Here is a 19,739-nt window from a genome sequence, read left to right on the forward strand (position 1 = left end):
CAGATAATAAGCTCCAAATTTAGGTTATTCCCTTTTCCCCATCCACTCTCCTGCCACCCCTTCCTTTTTACCAGCCCCAGTTATATCATACCTCATAGCTATAACATATTTAAATACTTTGCCCAGAGGAACAGTGTAACTTTGGAGCCCTGAGTGCATAGTAAATTGTCCAACACCAGTGTTATTGAGTCAGTCATAAATCTCCAACATGGTGGGGTCTGGGTGCAAAACAAATCACTGTCTCAAATTGAAGTAGCAGGAGGTAGCTCACTTGTTTCCTTGCTAGCCAGCCCCAGTGTGAACTTTGTTACTTAGGGAACTGGGAAATCACAGTGACATGTTCCTCACTGTCCAAGTTTTTTTGTGAAAGGGTCTGGCGTCTCACACTATGTTAGATTTGATTTCAGAAGTCCCTGTTATGAGCCTGTACTTTCCTTTGATTTCTCTTTCATGGAGATCTTTGTTAAAGTTTCAGTTTTCTGGTATAGATAGTTTTCTGAAAAGTACTGTTTTAAAATGTCTTATTTGAGTCCAATTAAGTTTCCATGGGGATAGATTCACTATTAGAACAAAATTACAGTTCTTAAAAGAAGCTCTACATGCTTATAAGCCTGAAATAGAAAAGTGTGGCTCATATTTATTTAATTGAATGCAATGATCCAAGTCTGATCTCTCCTCATAATTTCTTAGTGGGACTGGGTTTTGAGGGTGGGATACGGAACGGGTCAGTTGTTTTAAGTGCCACCCACATTTCGTACACCAAAAGTACCATTGTTGCCAAGGTGGCCCCAAGGCATGGGGCCTCCACCCCATGTTTAAATCCTGGCAGGTTGACTTCCTTGGATTCAGGTATATGTGCTTATTTGTGCTTTGTCCCTCTCTCCCTCCCAGCCCCTCTCCACCCCCATTTTCAGCAGAGCAGATTACTGTTGAGGAATCTAAGTAATGAGAGCTGAGTGGTAGAGGAAAGGCCTTTAAGGTCTTGGAGTTCCTGAGGAAAGTGGAGCACTCAGATCATTTTGGTGCAGTGCAGGATTGCTCCCTGCAGTTTCCCCACTTCTCTGCACCAGCACCTCGGCAGCTGCTGCTTTTCTCACTGGCAGGCCCAGGGCACAGGCAGCCGCAGAGCTCCGGGAAGGCAGACGTCAATTTTCTCATTTTTGTGCCACAGTATTTTAGTTTCCCCAAACCCAACATTTGAAATTTAAAAGGTGCTCTAAAGAGCACCAGTTACTTATTTTTTGGTGGAGGTTGTGAATATATTTATCATCAAGAGCCTCCTACAGTTGTGCCAGATGACCCTCACAGTCTTTATCTCCAACCCTGGAGATCGAATAGGCCAGCATACGAGGTCCTTGCTGAATGTCTCTATCTGGGTGGCCTCCTCCATCAACATACCTAGAGTGTGCCAGGAAAAAATACAAGATAAACTAATATCGCTGCATTATAATGATTAAAAATTACAGGAAGGTGAAAATCTAGAGACAGGATTGTTTTCCAGTATGCTTTATTTGGATTTTCTGGGTCTTCTACAATGAACATTTGTTTTATAATTGGAATAGAGTTTTGTTTTATTTGTATTTGCTTTAGAGAAAGAAAAGTTATATATTAGGCATAGGTGGTGTTGCTGCCCCTGACCATGAATGTGTGACATCCCCAGATGAACTATATCGTGCTTCTAGCGGGAGTGCTGAGGGTTGAACGTGGACTTGGGAGAGGTGGGAAGGCAGCCAAGATCAGCTCCCATGTTGACTCTGGTTCATTCAAGTGCCCTGCCTTTTTCATCTGCAACAAGCTTTAGCCAAAGCTCTAAGGAGTCCATCCCATATAGATCAATTCCCTGAGAATGCATTTATTCCAGCTCTGACGTTTCCCTTATGATCTTCTCCACAGCTTTCCATGAAGTCTCAGTTACCCAAAGAAGGAGCTCCCCTTCTTTATTCTCTTTACTGCTGGACTGTGTTCCTTCACAGCCATGCTGGCCCTCCTAACACATCAGTTCCCGGAACTTATGGGGGTCTTCGCAAAAGCTGTGAGTATTTGCCAGAGGGAGGCCTCAGGGAAGGGGCAGAAAGCAAGAGAAGCAACATAAGAGAAATGGGGGAGTGTCATATAGAAATGGATATGCCTGTAATGATCATTTGCTCATTGTATAATTTTCATTATCATCAGTGGAATCAAAGGCTGAGGGTCAAGTGAGAAAGTGTAGATTATTTGTTAATGTATGCCTTTGCCTTGTTTCATTCACAAGAAAATTCTCAACAGTTCCCCCAAAACGTATGAAGTCTAAAAGGATTAAATTAGCATAATTAAGGGAATCCTAGGAAATGAAAAATATGTGGGAGATTATTCAGTTTTGTATAAATTGAATGACTTATTTCCATCTTTATATATTGTGGGCCTTTTTCCAAGAAAAAATGAGATTTACATTTCAAAGATGATTTAAATTAAAATTTTAATATTTACAAACCTTTGGCTTGTTTGAGGAATGAATTAAGAGGGTGTGAAAAGCTTGTAGTGGTAAGATGTGTTCAGACATGACATTTAGAAATACGGAAATCCATTAAGAGTATTTAAGGAGGGTTCTGGAGAGGAGCTTGAATCAGAAAGGCTGTCTGCATTAACAATCAAGAACCATTGTTTCCTTGTTGAAAACTGACCCTGACAACTTGTACAAACAGTGAGGGTAAGTTTACTGATTTTGCCACAGATGAGTTTCAAACAGAGGGAATAAGGAAAAGTATATCTGTTGTTTTCCTGGAACTCCATTCTGATTTCAAGGTGAGTGCAGTGTGAAAGGATGATTTCTAACTTGGCTGGGTTGATTTAATCCCTTTCCAGATGATTGACATTTTCTGCTCGCAGAGTTCAGGGACTGGAATTGCGAGAGTATTTTCACGAGTGTTGAAGATGAACTGGAAATCCCACCGGCACTTCAATCTCAACATTTCCAAAACTGAACTCATCACCCTCCTTCCCCCACCACCAAAACCGCTCTCCTCCTGTATTCCTGATCTCCGCCAGTGGCAGTGCCACTCACTCAGTTACTCAAGCCAGAAACTCAGCAGCCCTCCTGAGCTCTTCCCTCCCTTACTCCTCACATCCCATTTTTATCGGCCTCTAAAATCTGGTGGGTGTAACCTGCTAAGCCACTGGAACTTCAGTCAATGTAATTCACATCTTCTCTTTCTCCCCCATGGCCTCTCTCTCAATTTAGGTCTTCATTATTTCTTGCCTGGACTCCTACAAAAGTCTTAATCTGGTCTCTTTGCTTCCATTCTAATCCTTTGCCAATCTTTCTTTTATACTGACGTAGAAATAATCTTCCTAAATTGCAAATCTAAGCATGTTACTTCCTTGTTTGGATTTCTCCAATGATCTTCCACTATCTTCAAGATAAAGGTACTTGCTCTTTATGATCTGGCCCTTGTTTGCCTCCTCAGCCTCATCTCTCCCAACTCTTGCATTTGACACTGCTCTTGGGCATAGTGAATTACCCACCCTTCCCAGATGCACCACTGTCTTGTATACCTCAGTACTGTTGCACGTGCTATTTTCTCTGCATGAAATGTTCTTCCATATCACCACTCCCACTTGTCCACTCTACTAATGCCTGTTCATTCTTTTATACTCAGCTCTCTAAGTTCTCCTAAGCTGAGTTAGATCTCTCCTCTGTGATCCCACAGTATTTCATTAATACCTATAATATCACATTTATTGTAATATTACATAATTGTTGAAAACTTGTCTGTCCCCCTTTTAGAATGGGAGCTCCTTGAGAGCAGGACTGTGTCTTCCTCATCTCTGTATCCCCAAAGCTTTGCACAGTGACTTGCACATAGTAGGTTTTCAATAAATGATTATAAATAAATAAATGGTTGGTTTTCTGCAAAAAAAAATCAATGTAAAACTCAGATACAGCCTAACATTTCTTCTTTTCTACTTATAATCATACATTCTTAAAGTTGAAAGGGACCTTAAACAATTGCCTTCAATAGTAGGTCAGTTTAGAGGTCATCTAGATTCATATTGAACACTTTTACCAGTGGGGAGCTCACCCATTTAACATTGAAGCCCCTTTCATTGTTGGATTACTCAGAACTTTTCTTTACAGTGATAAAATTGGCCTCCCTCTAACTTCCACTAGTTCTATCTGCCCTCTGAAACTATCAAGCCTATTTCCTCTTGCAAATTCTTAATACAGCCAATACATTTATGCCTACCTCTGACTCTAACTGACCACCTCCTCTTTTCTCCAGGCAGAACAGCTATAATTTTCTTACATCTTCTGTACATGGCATGATTTCTGTACCCAATATCTTCCCAGTTGCCTTCCTTGGATGCTCCCTATTTTATTAACACCTATGCTATTCATTCTACTCCTAAGCCAACCTGTGATATAAAACTAGTTGCCAAACGTCCAATAGCACCGGGTGGTAGTTTTGGATCAGACAGAGAGTCTCAGGTTCTAGTGTACATGAAATTCACATGGCCCCACCACCAGAAATTCAGAATCGCGAGTGTTAGCACCCAGAAATCTATGTTTTTAACAAGCACCCAGCAGATTCTGAGAATGGGTTGAGGACCATATTTCCTTCTAAGACCATGTACAGGTGTGTGGTGTGCTGTCAGAGCTGTTGAGGTGAGCACTTTCTAGGGATCAGCGGTTTCACCCTGGCTGCTCCTTGGAATCATTTGGAGAGATTAACAGTTACTGATGCCACCCCTCACCCTGGTCCCCAAGGGATAAGTAGTATGACTTGATTGGTTGGGACACAGCATGGGTATCTGAGTTTTCAGAGACTCCCCAGGTGATTCAGGTGTGGAACCAAGACTGAGAACTTTGCATTGAATGAAGGACTAGTCACCTGAAACTGCTTTAACTAGGATGGGATTGGGAGGATGAGAGAATAGTAAATAGAATAAGACTGGGTATTCTCTAGGGAAAGGCTGTGCAGACTCCAGAGTATTGGAGAGATGTGTTCATTATGGATGTTAGACAAGGGAGCACTCTCCTTATGTAGTGTTCTCAAGTTTTGGTTTTGAGTCTAAGAGCAAATGATTGAACGAGATATGAATTTGCCTTCACCAGACCCATATTTTATACTCTATCAAGGTGTGGTCATTTGGCCAGCTACTTAGAATTTTCATATGTGGTTTAGATAATTTGCTTTTAAACCTCTGTCTGGATGGCCACATTCATCTTGTCCTTCATTAAGGTTTATAGCAGTTTCCAAAATGTCTGGAGAGACTTCATGGGGAAGGAAGATGGATGGCCTGAAGAGATGAGCTGCGTAACCCTCCTCCTTTCCCACCACCCCCAGGGTCTTCTCCACATTTTTACCTGTGTTATTTCATGGGGTCCCTCACGAAGCACCCCGCAGGTTATCACAGCTGCCCTACAGGCTGCCTCAACCATTTGCAGCTTGTGAAAATTATATTCTCATTCCTCGCCTGAGATATGTCCCTGGGATAATGACTTTCAGTAGATGCAGAGATTTGCACTGCTGCCCCTGGGCCACATGCAGCTTGGGAGTTCTCCAATTGCGTTTACATGTTGATACGCAGCCAGTGAGAAGCCCACAGCAAAGTGTGAGCCACTGGAAATAGTAAATGAGAGGTTTCAACGGGCTTTCCCCCTAATCTAATCTACCTCAATGACTTAGGACTAACTCTTCCTAGAATGTTTGGTTACCAAGATAAGGTTGCTCATATAATAAGTTATGTTCCAAACACAGCCCCTGGCAGAATGTGGGAAGGTCAGCACTCTGACCCCTTCTGCTTTCAAGGGCCCTGTCTTTACTCCTATAGACTTTCTCCTTCCTTCCCTGAGACTGAGCCCACTGACTTTTGACTCTCATCTTCAGTTATAGGCCCTGACCTCTTTGAAGTCTGATATTGATTACAGTGAAATGTCAATTGTCTGATTGCAATGGGGCACTGGAACTTATTCAGATAAGTGGAGGCATTTTGAATGTTAATGAAGCATGGGAGCCATGACCTTCTAAGTAATGGTGTTTCAGAAAAAGGAGTATCAGGCGATTGAAGTGTCACTCTCTCTTTTTTACTGGTTCAGTTGCTTTTTTTCACCACAAGACCCCGGTTGAATCATAGTGTATTTCAACCGTGTATCTCTGCTCTCTGGACAGCAGTTTTGGATACTGAGAGAGATGAGCTGTTCCAGGGTTGCCTGGGGTTGCTCATTCAGACAATTCTTCCAGCAATTAATTTCCCAAGCCTATGAGTGAAACTGCTGTTCCTCTATGTGCATTGGTTGTGTCTCTGACCAAAAAAAAAAAAAAAGGACTGATTTTCAAACATACAAAGAAATATAAATGAGTACTCCAAGCAAGGCAGGTTCCACCAAACTGTTTTTTAATGACTCTTACTGAAAACTGCTGACCTTTATTTGGTTATTGAATGAAAGGGCACAGTACATTATGACAACTTATTACATTGTCTGTTGTTCCCTGTGGCTGATGTGTGGGAAGGAGGATGTGGAGCAGGGTGCTCAAGAGGAAAGTAGCTTAGTGATAAAAGGTGCACATCACAACTGGGTGCTGTGAGAGAATTAGGGTCTCTAGGAAAATGTTCAAGGGAATCTTTTCTTAATTTCCCAAAGATAGGAACTTCTAGATGTGAGGGAGAACAGTCAATTATCACACACTCTGGAGATATGGGGACTTAAATCTCTTGACGAAACTTGTTGAGAAGGCAAGTGTAGTCCAGGGAGGCAGGCCCCATTGCGTCTTGCTGCGCCATGTGGGAAGAGGGGCAATTACAGACATCACACAGGGACAGAGGGTCACCTCTTGATTTCCAGAGGCCTTGCCTTTTGCACTTTTTATCAAAGTCAGGTCAGTGCCCAAAACAAAAAAAGCAAACAGGGCTTTAACCAATTTTGTGACAACATCCCCATTCATTGTGCTGCCCAGGCTGAGGCTCCCTGATGTTCTGCATTATAGTGCCCGGCATCATCCGGCACGCAGGCTTTGAATGATGCCCTTCCATCCAACTGCACGGCTCGTGCCAACACTTTAGTAGTTCCTTCCCCTCAATCACAACTTTAGCAGTTCTAAATCTATTTTTGTCAAGTTGTTAGGGTTTGATAATTTCACTAGCAATGTCACCTTGTTCACTGAGCCCCATCTTCCAACCCTTGTCAGCATCTCTGGTTTATCCAGACCACTTTAGTACCTCTCTGCTCTTCGTGGAACTGAATATGATAGGCAGATGCTATGATTTATGAAGCATGGTGGTCTCTGAACAATATAAATAAGTAAAAAAATGGGTGTGTATTTTTGATTTTATAACGTTATCATGTTGGTTTAATGCGATCAGTGGACTTGTTGCATATTATCCTCTCATAACCAGGATTTTACAAACTCAGAGGCAACTTGGGAAGTAATTATTCATTTCTGGGCCAAATGTCTTCCATGATGCTTACAACTGCATCCAACCCTAAACTGGAAAGGGTAGGCAGTCCATTCTGTAGGGTGACCATCTCCAGCAGTTCTGTACACTCAAAGGATAATTTCAAAAGGTTATTGGAAATTGTCATATATCTAACACACACTTGAGGAAAGAGAGAGCCATCCATCTTTGCTGCAGTACTAACATGGCTACTTACTTCTTAACTACAAATCCAGCCTGGCCTTCAGGCCGTCGCCAGTGTTTGGTTACTTTTAAGCTCTATCTATAATTTTTCCAGCTAAGCTAAACTATTTACTATCTTCTGGTTGTACCAGTTGTTTGTTTTTCTTCCAGTTGTTTATTGAGCCTGGAGGGCCCACCTGCTCATATTCTTTGCTTGTCACCCCTACCCCATCTCTGTCTTTTGATATCCAACCACCCATTGGGGTCTGTTTCAGTTGCCTCATTTTAAGTTTTTCCTGATCCTTTCAACAGAAAGGATTCTCTCTTTCTGAACCCTCCTGGTGCTTCTTTAGTTCTCTCATGGTCTATCTGGGATTGTTACTTTGCTGTGTATAGGTCTTAGTGCCCCCTCCCAGCTCTAGGCTGTGGGGTTCCCGACAGTGGGAGATTGGCCCCAGACTCCTTTATTTCTCACCCAGCACTATGGGCCTTACTGAGTCAATATATTTTATCAGTGTAAAAGACACAGCATGGAGAAAGACTCCAAATCTTATACTATCTTGAGTTTCCTTTACCTCCTCACACTTGGTGATCTAGCTATGATGTATTACAGGCCTTCTCAGTTTGTATTCTACTGGTTCCTTTAAAAAAGAAGGAAAGATTCTGAGGTCAAATGAATTTGGGAAACTTGCCTACCATACCCTTGAAGATGCACAATCCACAGATCATACGAACAGTGGAGAAACCTGTACTGTCCACTCATTTTTCGACCATGTTCCTCCTCTGCATGTATATTCATACCCTACTATATTTCTATGGGGAATTCTCCATGTTGTGTACAATGATGTGCTATGGACAAGGTATTAGGACAAAGGACTCCACAGTACACAGACTAGGTATTGAACCCGAGTGAGGGGATACCTTGGTTTTGAAGAGACAGAGGGACGGTGAGGAAAGCTTCCAAACACACTTCTTACGCCTGGCTGGATGCGGGCACCTCTTCTTCCCAGTACTGGGTGGTTTGTGAAGTGAAGCTGATTATTCACAAGAACATAATCAGAACAGTTTTGAGATTATGTTAAATGAGTCTCAGGTGAATCACTTGGCTTTCTTAAAAGGGAAGTTCATCTGCTAAATTATTCTCTACATGTAAAACAGGAAGGAGTTTAATAACCAAATAAAATGGATCCCAAAGATCTCAGCGCAGCACCTCTTCAACAAGACATGCTGTCCGTGGACTGACCCATTTGCTGCCTCCCCCAGACTCCCATGAGGCATGTCACTAAGCAGGTAGTTCAGAAATGACATGGGCTACTCAGGTGTTTGGGAGACTGCAGGATCCCAGAGCAGTTCACAACCATACAGCAAACTTGACTGTTTAAAAATTCCCTTTTTTACTTGGTGAGTTATATACCCAGCGAGGTAAGCAGGTAGTCACCATTTGTTAACTCTTTGCAACGTGCTACCCATCTCAGTCCCTTTCAGTGGTCATCTATGTGAGCAGCTAGGAGATCCTGAAAACTAACTGGGAGACCTCAGAACTGTGGGGCAGCTGTCAAAGGGGTAACGGGTCCAGACAGCAGACAGACACTTATCCCCTTTATCTCCCATAGCTAGGGGCCGGGGACTGGAATGTGGGTTTGATCATCAGCTGGTATTTCCTATAAACATAAATACGAAATTGTAGCCTTTTGAGACTTTTATAATGCAGAGACTTTAGGTGAAGAGCTGGGGAGGATTTTTTTATAAGCTTGAATGAGATCTCTCCTGACATCTGTTCCTCTGTTTCTTTGCAGTTCCTCAGCACTTTGTTTGCCCCCTTGAATTTTGTCATGGAGAAAGTGGAGAGCATCCTCCCATCCAGTCTCTGGCACCAGCTGACTCGAATCTAGGGAAGCCCATCCGTCTTTCCACTCCCTGCACCCAGTGTGCCGCCACCATCTCTTCCATGCCAATTCCTCCCAGAGTGCAAGGAAGCATGACTGAAAAAGGGAAGCCATTCTGAGATTTTAAAACATTCATGGACTGTCTGTTCCATACTGAAAGCTGTTTTGTTGTACAAGATTTGTTGATGTTTATTTCTATTATATTTTGCCTTCAAAAAAGAAAAAATCAATAATAAACTTTTGTGTATTGCAGTAACCAGTTGTTACCGTCCTGTGTCTTCCAATCCTAAAAGTTCTGGTATCCCCAAGAAACATACAGATTTACATTTAATTTACAAGGGACCCAGATCTTCTGGATGTCACACAGTGATTTTCTTTGCTCATGGAACTCAGCAGGCTCTTAGAACTTCTACAGTTGGTAGCTTGGAAAATTAAATGTCTTTGGTTCAAAAGTACTGTCTTTTTCAGCCCCATACTGAGTGTCCTCATGGGCCAAATGCACAGAAAAAAAGCTTCCAAAATAAATGACAGGGAGTGTGACTGAAATGACATGTGTACCCTAACAAATTCTTCCAGTTCAGAGACTCTACTGAGTGAATGGAACTCAACACCAGTCCCAGGAATCATTTTGGTTTTGCTTTCTGCCAGTTTGTTGTGAGAAAACTTTTAATAAGGAGCTAGAGACTCAATAGTTTGTTGAAGAACCTGACTACTTTATCAACATTGCCATTTTAAGATTCTTAGAAGGGCACTTTTTAAAATACGTTTACGTAGCTTGGAATGTGAGCATTCTTTGAGTATTTTAGTGATTGGAACCACAATAACCATGGATTCACCACCTTTAAAAGCTGTCTACATGATTCACACCTACCAAGCAAAAGAAGAAAAATAATCTGAATCCTCTATCTAAAGTGAAAAATACCTCTATTTAAAATTTCAGTCCGGTGCTTTAAAAAATAAAGGAATTGTCCTTCACATAACCTGTTTTCCCTTTTATTTAGAACCCTGAATCCTTCCCCAGGAGTGTTAAAATAGGCAGCGTGTGGGGAAAGCACCACACACACATCTTCACAGTTGGACCTCCTGCAGCTCCTGGTCTTCATTCAAGAGCAAAGTCAAGTGGGCAGGTAATGTTTAGATGGTCAAGGGTTTTTCATGCTTTGGGTAAGCTCTTTGTCCCTCTTTTGTGCAAAGGGGACATACAGCTGGCTCCTGCTCTTAGGAAATTTTCTTGGAACAGGCTGAACTTATATGCACACCAGTAGTGCTGCTCTTGAGGGCACGGGCCATGTCTGCCTTGTTGGCCTCTTTACTGCTTATTCCCCCAACACAGCCCTTGACTAGGAATGAATTCTCAACTGATTCATTGAAGAAACTGATCAATGAGTGACAGATATAAGTAAACTTTTGTTTATGTTTAGAGGAGAGAGGTTGGTTCCAGCAGAGAAGGACCAGGGAAGGCATAGAATTATAATTTTGAGCTGGAAGAATAAGTTATCAATACAATTATTTGATTTACTAGATGGGAAACCAAAGTCCAGTGATTTTGACCTGCCTGAGTAGGGAACTCTGGATTGTGATAAGCCTTGCATGAAAGGTTATAGAACCTATACAGCAGTGGCAAGTGGAATTGGCCCAACATGAGTAGATGTTAGGAACCCCAGTTCCAGGAAATGCAACAAAGAAATGTAACAGAAGAATTTAAAAGTACCATGTAAATTGAATAGACTTTAGAGCAGTTTCATGAAGAAGGGAGGCAGAAGTTAGACTTCAAGGACTAAAGGGAGTGGATGGAAGAGTTGAAAGTGGAGAAAGGTGGTGACAGAATGAAGAAACCAGCTGGAGTAATGAGATTGTTGAAGGAAACGGGTCCAAGATACCAGAAGGAGCTAATCACATGAGGATGAGAGAGACATCTTCTCTAAACTTGTGTGAACTAAATAGCCCTTTCATCTTTTAACCCAGAGTCATTCTTCAGACAGAGGCTGTGGTGCCCAAAGCTCCCTTTTTTTCTGTCTCTCTCTTCAACTACTCTGCTCAACTCTTGAGAGCAATCCTGACTCACTCTTGCCCTTTTGGCCTCACTGGGGCTGGATGCCAGAGAGGTTCTTGTCTTCCCAGCTCCTGCCTGTTTTGCTGTCCCTGAGGACAAGCATTCAGGTCCTTTTTGTTTTGAGACTTTTATACTTATCTGTGGAGAGGAAGAGCCAGAGCAACCAATATATAACAGCAGTTTTTTAAAATGATCATTTTCTTAAACATGGTTCTTAAACTTCTCAACACAGGTTCACAGTTCCTGACAGTTCCTGACTTCTTACTGAAGTGGCAACTGGAATTCAAGTTGCATTCCTGCCTTCTGGTTTTATTTCTATAGAGCAACATCAAAATCCATTCTGATGGGCTTTCTTCTGTAAAGATCTTCCCACAGAACAATAAGTCTTTCTTAGTCTCAACTTTTATGTGTTGGAATACAAATGCAAACCTTCTAAATGAAATATTAGAATCTCATACAGGGAACAATCCAGTCTTGAGGCTTTTCTTTTTAACTATCTCTAAAACACTGAGGATATTTCTGTATTTAAAAAATTTTTTAAAATATATTTAATTGATTGTGCTATTACAGTTGTCCCATTTTTTGCTTCCCTTTGTTCCCTTCCGCCCTGCACACCCCTTCCCACCAGCATTCCTCCACCTTAGTTCATGTCCATGGGTCATACATATAGATTCTTGGGCTTCTCCATTTCCCATACCATTCTTAACCTCCCCTTGTCTATTTTGTACCTACCATTTATGCTTCTTATTCCCTGTACCTTTTCCCCCATTCTACCTCCTTCCCCTCCCCACTGATAACCCTCTCTGTGATAACTATTTCTGTGAATCTATTCCTGTTCTAGATGTTTGCCTAGTTTTGTTTTGTTTTTTTTTAGGTTTGGTGGTTTATAGTTGTAAGTTTGTTGTCATTTTACTGTTCATAGTTTTTATCTTCTTTTTTTAGATAACTCCCTTTAACATTTCATATAATAATGGCTTGGTGATGATGAACTCTTTCAGTTAGTTATCTTGTCTGGGAAGCACTTTATCTGCCCTTCCATTCTAAATGATAGCTTTGCTGGGTAAACTAATCTTGGATGTAGGTCCTTGCCTTTCATGACTTCTAATACTTCTTTATAGCTCCTTCTTGCTTGAAAGGTTTCTTTTGAGAAATCAACTGATAGTCTTATGGAAACCTGCTTTGTAGGTAAGTGTCTTCTTTCCTCTTGCTTCTTTTAAGATTCTCTCCTTATCTTTAATCTTGGGTAATGTAATTATGATGTGTCTTGGTGTGATCTTCCTTGGGTCCAAATTGTTTGGGACCCTGTGAGCTTCCTGGACTTCTTGGAAGGCTGTTTCCTTTGCCAGAGATTGGGGGGAAGTTCTCCTTCATTATTTCAAATAAGTTTTCAATTTCTTGCTCTTCCTCTTCTCCTTCTGGCACCCCTATGATATGGATGTTGGAACATTTAAAGTTGCCCCAAAGGTTCCTAACCCTACCCTCATTTTTTGGAATTCTTGTTTCTTCATTCTGTCTGTTCGGTCGACTGTTTATTTCTTTCTTCTAGTCCAAACCATTGATTTGAGTCCCAGTTTCCTTCCCTTCACTGTTGGTTCCCTGTATATTTTCCTTTATTTCACTTTGCACAGCCTTCACTTTTTCCTCTATTTTGCCACCATACTCAACCATTTCTGTAAGCATCCTGATTACCAGCATTTTGAACTTTGAATCCGATAGGTTGGCTATCTCTTCATCACTTAGTTATATTTTTTCTGGAGCTTTGATCTGTTCTTTCATTAGGGCCATATTTTTTGTCTCACATACTAAGGGGCAGAGCCCTGGGTATTTGCAAGGGAGGGGAAGCCCTCTTCACTGCATTGTGGTGCTGTGTGGGGAAGGGGGTCTGAGAGGGAACAATGCTACTTGCTCAGCTCTTGGCAGGCTTTTAGTCACTTCCTACACTACCTACAAGCAAATTGGGCCTCTCTGATGCTGATTCCAGGGTGGGTGGTTTTATGTGCATTCTAGGACCCTGTGGGTCTCTCCAACGAACTGTCTTGTGAGGCTGGGAGTTTCTCCTGCTGCCTCAACCCTCACAGGTTTTTTCAGTCAGAGGTTTTGAGGCTTTATTTCCCCATGCTGGAAACCTGGGATGCCCAATCTGTCTCACTCCCCAACTGTTCCTCCTGGTTTATCCACACATAAATGTGGGACCACGTGCTCCACTAGCCACTGTCTTGCCCAGTCCATCATCCATCCACCAACTCATCTGCTCTGGTCCTCCAGCCAATGCCTTGCCATGAGCCTTCTCCCCAGCTGCCCATCTCCGCCCCTTCCTACTGGTTTGGATGAGTGTTTCTTCTTTAACTTCTTAGTTGTTGGACTTCCATACAGTTCAACTTTCTGGCAGTTCTGGTTATTTTTTGTTTTAAATTTGTTGTTGTCCTTTTGGTTGTGGGAAGAGGCAAAGTGTATCTACCTAAGCCTCCATCTTGGCTGAAAGTCCAGCAGATTTCTGTATTTTTATGTGGCCCAGAATAATTAACACTGATCATCAAGGATTAGAAAAAAAACTGATATGAAACTCCTCACTCATGCTTTATTAATGATAGATCTATGATCATGTTTCTACTATCTGCTATGGTGATCAGTACATTTTCTTATATTTAGGTTGTATATTTTTCTAGGAAATATCCATTTTTTTCTAGCCATTCAAATGTATTACCACAGGAGTTTCTAAGCAGCATGAGTGCGAGTTAGGATTCTTGGAATTGGTGGGGATTGGGTCAGGGAGTGAGGATGGCATCATGCAAGGTCAGGTGCTGGTAGGAAGAGCCAGCTATCAGGATTTCTAATGTGCCTCAGTCAGCATACTCACACTTTAAGCCAACAGATCCAGAGACAATGACCCCTATGGAAGGGAGCTTGAAGGCATCATCTTGAGTAAGTGAAGTGAGATTGTTGACAGCTTTGATGAGCCTCTCTGAGTGTATCTTGGAGTGCACACTCCTCCATGGCATATATGCTTATGGTTTTGAGAAGCCCTCTGCCATCCAGCAGTGAGCCATTCATCCTTGTATCAACATTATGATATGATCACTCTATCTGGGAAAGGAAAAATAGCCACTTTTGCTATAACAATTTTGCAACAGATTGAATTGGATCTAAAGGCCACCCAGGCCTTGGTCCTAGCAGCCACTAGGGAATTGACATGACAGATACAGAAGGTAGTCATTGCTTTAGGAGATTACATTTAGGTGCCTCTTGCCATGCCTGCATTGGTGGTACCAATGTATGTGCTGAGGTGCAGATGCTGCAGGTGGAAACTCACCATATCATTGTGGGCAGCCCAGCTGTTTGTTTGACATGCTTAACTGCAAATACCTATCTCCCAAATAGATCAAGATGTTTTACTGTGTGAAGCTGATGAAATGTTAAGCTGTGGACTCAGGGACCAGATCAATGACAAACAGCTCAACAGCAACACCCAGGTGGATTTGCTGTCAGCTACAATGCCTTCTGATGTGCTTGAGGTGACCAAGAAGTTAACAAGGAACCTCACTTGGATTCTTATCAAGAAGGAATGGTTGACTCTGGAGGGTATCCACCAATTCTTCATCAATGTGGAATGAGATTAGTGGAAGCCATATACTGTGTGACTTGTATGAAACCCTCACCCTCACCCAGGCCGTCAACTTCATCAACACTTGAAGAAAGGTTGACTGGCTCACTGAAAAGATGCATGCCTGAGACTTCACTGTCTCTGCCAAGCATGGAGATATGGACCAAAAGGACTGAGGTTTGATCATGAGGGAGTTCTGCTCTGGCTCTAGCAGAGTAGTAATTACCACTGACCTGCTGGCCAGAGGCATTGATATGCAGAAGTTTTCTTTAGTCATCAATTTATGACCTCCCCGGAGGTCATAACACGGAAAACTATCTCCACAGAATCATTGGGTTGGGGTGGATGTTTTGGCCATAAGGGTGTGACTGTCAATATGACAACAGAAGAAAACAAGAAGTCTTTGAGACATTGAGACCTTCTACATCACCTCTGTTGAAGAGATGCCCTTCAGTGTTGCTGACCTCATCTGAGACGGGTTGGCCTGCCACCTCATCCCAGCCAGACTTCAGTTCTTGGGGGGATGAGAAGGAGTAGAAGGGGGAAGGGAAGAGAGCCAAGGGATGAGCATCTTGTCATTTTTTTTTCCTTTGAATAAGTGTCACTTTTTAAGGCAAAGAAGGAAGAGTAACCATTTTAGATACCCTTTCCTTTGGGGTAGGCTCTTGACCAGGGTGCCATCTCTTATCCCCAAAACATTAATCCACTTCCCTAACCCATTTTTACACTGTTTTGAATAGTACTTATTGATTCAGGAAACAAATATAAAATTTTGACTGAAATTACTTGGAAACTGAAAAAAAATTATATTACCAGAGTAACTTGGGTATATAATTCATATTACATATTTAATCTCCTCTGCACTTGTGATTATTTCTCTTTTCTCACAACTAATTTTGTATATTTTTGCTGTCTCTGTTCTCTGTATTTTCCTCCTTTAATCAGCCTCACAATGTTTGTCTAATATATTCTTTCAAATGAAAAAGTTTTGGATTTACTGGTAGATTCAGCCATATGAGTGATCACTTTTAGGCATCTCCTAATAATTCATCTCCATTACTGCCCTCAAGGAATTTAGTTTTAATGTTACTTGGCAACATCTAATGAAAACATCAAATATGTTCAACTACCTGCCCCCAAATATAGTAAACCCTGATACCTTACACCCATGGATTACTCCTAAGTAAACTTTTGGCCACTCTTTCAATCATTTAAAAAAACATCTTTCACATCCAGTCAAGATGGAGGCATGGATAGTCATGCTTTGTCTCCTCACAAAGCCATAGAAAGAATTACAACCAGATCTCTAAAACAAATAACACTGACCCATCAGAAAATCAAGCTGTATGGAAGTACGACAACCAAAAATTTAAAGAAGCATTCATCCAGATAGGTATGAAGGGCATGGTCACAGAACCAGGGCAGAGAGGGGTGGAAAAGATGTGCTGTGGCTCAGAGAAGTGGTGTTGGGGGATCAGATGGTCCCACATTTGTGTAAGGTAGATAAAAATTGGCAGGGATATTTTGGGAATGAGCGATCCCAGCCCCAGGCCAGGTTGCACAACCCAGGGTTCCAGCACTGGGAAGATAAATCCCCATTACCTCTGGTTGTAAAATCCAGCAGGGGTCAGGGCACCAGAAGAAACTGCCAGATTTTCACCACTTAAAGGGCCTGCACAGGCTCAGAATGTACACAAACCCCACAGCAGCTGCTGGAAGGGTGCCAGTCACATACAGGATGTGGGTGAGGTGACTAGAAGCAGGGTGAGTGCCCAGCAGGCCTCCAGAAGATAGGCAGCAGGTTTGACCCCTCCCCAACACCATCCCCCCACAGCGACACAAAGTAATGAAGAGGGTTTCCCCACCCTGGCAATTACCTAGGGCTCCACCCTCACAATTTACAGGTGCCTTTTCTACACAGGCCATGCTACTAAGACAGGGAGTAAAAGCAACTCTACCTAAAACACAGAAACAAACAGGGAGGCTGCCAATATGGCCTATGTGAAAGAACAGAACAGAACCCCAGAAAAAAGAACTAAACAAGATGGAGATAGCCAACTCATCAGATGCAGAGTTCAAAACACTGGTGATCAGGATGCTCAGAGAACTCACTGAGTACCTCAACAACATAAAGGAAGAAATGAAGGTTACACTAAGTAAAATAAAAATCTATAGGGAACCAACAGTGAATGGATGGAAGCTGGGATTCACATCAACAATTTGGAACATAGAAAAAATAAGCATTCAACCATAACAGAATGGAAAAACAAGAATTCAAAAAAAAAATAAGGAGAGGCTTAGGTACCTCTGGGACAACTTAAACTACCAACATCCAAATCATAGGATGCCAGAAGGAGAAAATGAAGAGCAAGAAATTGAAAAGTTATTTGAAAAAAATAACGACAGAAAACTTCCTTAATCTGGCAAAGGAATAGACATACAAGTCGGAGGCATGGAGAGTTGCAAATGAATTGGACATAAAGAGGACCACACTAAGACACATCATAATTAAAATGCTAAAGGTTAAAGAGAAATCTGAAAAGCAGCAAGAGAAAGCAGAAAGTTACCTACAAAGAGTTCCCATAAGACTGTCAGCTGATTCCTCAAAAGAAATTTTGCAGGCAAGAAGGGACTGGGAACAAGTATTCAAAGTGATGAAAAGTGAGGACCCAGAACCTAAATTACTCTATCAGCAAAGCTATCATTTAGAATGGAAGGGCAGATAAAGTGCTTCCCAGATAAGGTCAAATTAAAGGAGTTCATCATCACTAAGCCATTATTACATGAAAATGTTAAAGGACTTGTTTAAGAAAGAGAAAATCAAAACTAACATTAAAATGACAATAAACTCACAACTATCAACAACTGAATCTAAAAACAAAAACTAAGCAAACAAGAACAGGAACAGAATCATAGATCTGGAGATCATTTGGAGGGTTATCAGCTGGGAGAGGAAAGGAGGAGACTGGGGGGATCCCTGTACCTTTTGTACAGGGATTAAGAAGCATATTTGTAGGAACAAAATAGATGGGGGAGGTTAAGAATAGTATAGGAAATGGAGAAGCCAAAGAACCTATAGCATGACCCATGAACAGGAACTAAGGGGAGGGATTGCTGGAAAGAGGGTTTGTACCAGGTGGAGGGGTGCAAAGGGGGGAAATTGGTACAACTAATAGCATAATCAATAAAATATACTAAAAATAAAATAAAAATATATCTTTCTTTATGTGAAACTTCAGAGGCAATGTTAAAATGTTTTAAAACATGTTTTTGTTCTGCTCACTGTTCATATTGTTTTTCTCCTTGCCCCATGACCATGCACTACACCAGGCTAAGTCAAATCTATGTGCTGAGTAGACACAGGTGAGGGTACCTCTGAATAGGTGCTGAAAATGAGGAGAAGGGATGCCTGTATGACGTTTCCATCACATATGTTGGCTTCTGCTCTGCAGTAGTGACAGCTTGAGCTATACTAGGATTAACATTTGGTGAGGATTGCGGGGAGGGGACTGGACAGGGTCATGAAGGAACTAGTCTTGTAGTTCTGCCTTTTGAGAGTCAAGAGTGGCTGAGGTTGAACAGACAAGGACTGTCCAAAAGGGGAAATATCTAATGAGGGTGGGTTGGCCCTCTATCAGGAATGCTCTGGAGAACTGCAGAGAACTCGGGGAACCTTCAGATGACCTTCAGGTAATGTCTTTTTCCTTCCAAATAATATTATATTTCTGTAGCAGGAGCAAAGAGGGCATAAAACTATGTAGTTTCTCTTCCCCTCTTTCTCCAGCTTGTCTCATGTCCAGCTGTAGCTAATTTCACAGTCTCTTGGTTCTCAGCCTTGAAGCTTGTGTGTTGACCAGCCTTAGAATTGAAAACCTCAAATGACCCTCATCAAAAGGCAAGCAAACTCACCCTGGCCAGGTGGCTCCATGGTTTGGAGCATTGGACTGTATACCAAAGGACTGCGGTCCGATCCCATGTCAGAGCGCTTACAGGAGGCAACCAATCGATGTGTCTCTCCATCCCTCTTCCTCTCTCTAATCAATAAACAAATCCTTGGGTAAGGGTTTTTTTTAAAGGCAAGAAAACTCAGGTTATGCATTTGCCTAAGGAAGGGGCAGTAAGTTATACTTTTAGACAATGTACTAAGAATAAAATAAAAAAAAATATTTTTGCTAACCACCTACTTCTGCTCAGAGCCCCCATCCCCAAAAACCATTTTGTGCTGGCCTGTGACAGTGTCATTATGCAAGTCCACAGTGCCCCTGAAGTCCAGTCGCTCTCTGCTTCTGTGGCACACATGGGCTGCAGGACATAAAGTGCCCCCGTACCAGGCCCCCACCCTGCCGTGTGCATCTAAGCCACACTTTGTGAGATCTGGGTGCTGCTTGCAGGCTCTCATCCCATACCTTTATGCCTCTCAGCTTCTCCACTCTCCCTGGTGCACACCTAGGACAGTCTCTACAATGGGAGCAGGTCCTTCCATACACAGGCTCTTTCAGTCTGCTTCCTTGATAGTTATCTGAGGCAAAGGACTGCAAGATCTGTACACTTAACTAGAAATGATAAAAGGGAGAATGCAGGGAGAACATATAAATTAAGATCA

The 19,739-nt window shown here is 42.1% G+C and overlaps 1 protein-coding gene and 1 pseudogene across 1 annotated transcript in view; both read left to right on the top strand.

Moving 5' to 3' along the window:
- Positions 1–6,867, top strand: part of ST7 (suppression of tumorigenicity 7) — a 317,157-nt gene extending 310,290 nt beyond the window's left edge. The window contains 4 exon segments of the mRNA XM_036010835.1: positions 1,894–1,908; positions 1,911–2,032; positions 2,842–2,857; positions 2,860–6,867. Coding sequence (XP_035866728.1) covers positions 1,894–1,908; positions 1,911–2,032; positions 2,842–2,857; positions 2,860–2,960 — 254 coding nt within the window. The 3' untranslated portion in view covers positions 2,961–6,867.
- Positions 6,761–15,625, top strand: LOC114507308 (annotated as a pseudogene).
- The last annotated feature ends 4,114 nt before the right edge of the window (positions 15,626–19,739 follow it).

The sequence above is a fragment of the Phyllostomus discolor genome, chromosome 10, assembly GCF_004126475.2.
Source record: "Phyllostomus discolor isolate MPI-MPIP mPhyDis1 chromosome 10, mPhyDis1.pri.v3, whole genome shotgun sequence".
NCBI lineage: Eukaryota > Metazoa > Chordata > Mammalia > Chiroptera > Phyllostomidae > Phyllostomus > Phyllostomus discolor.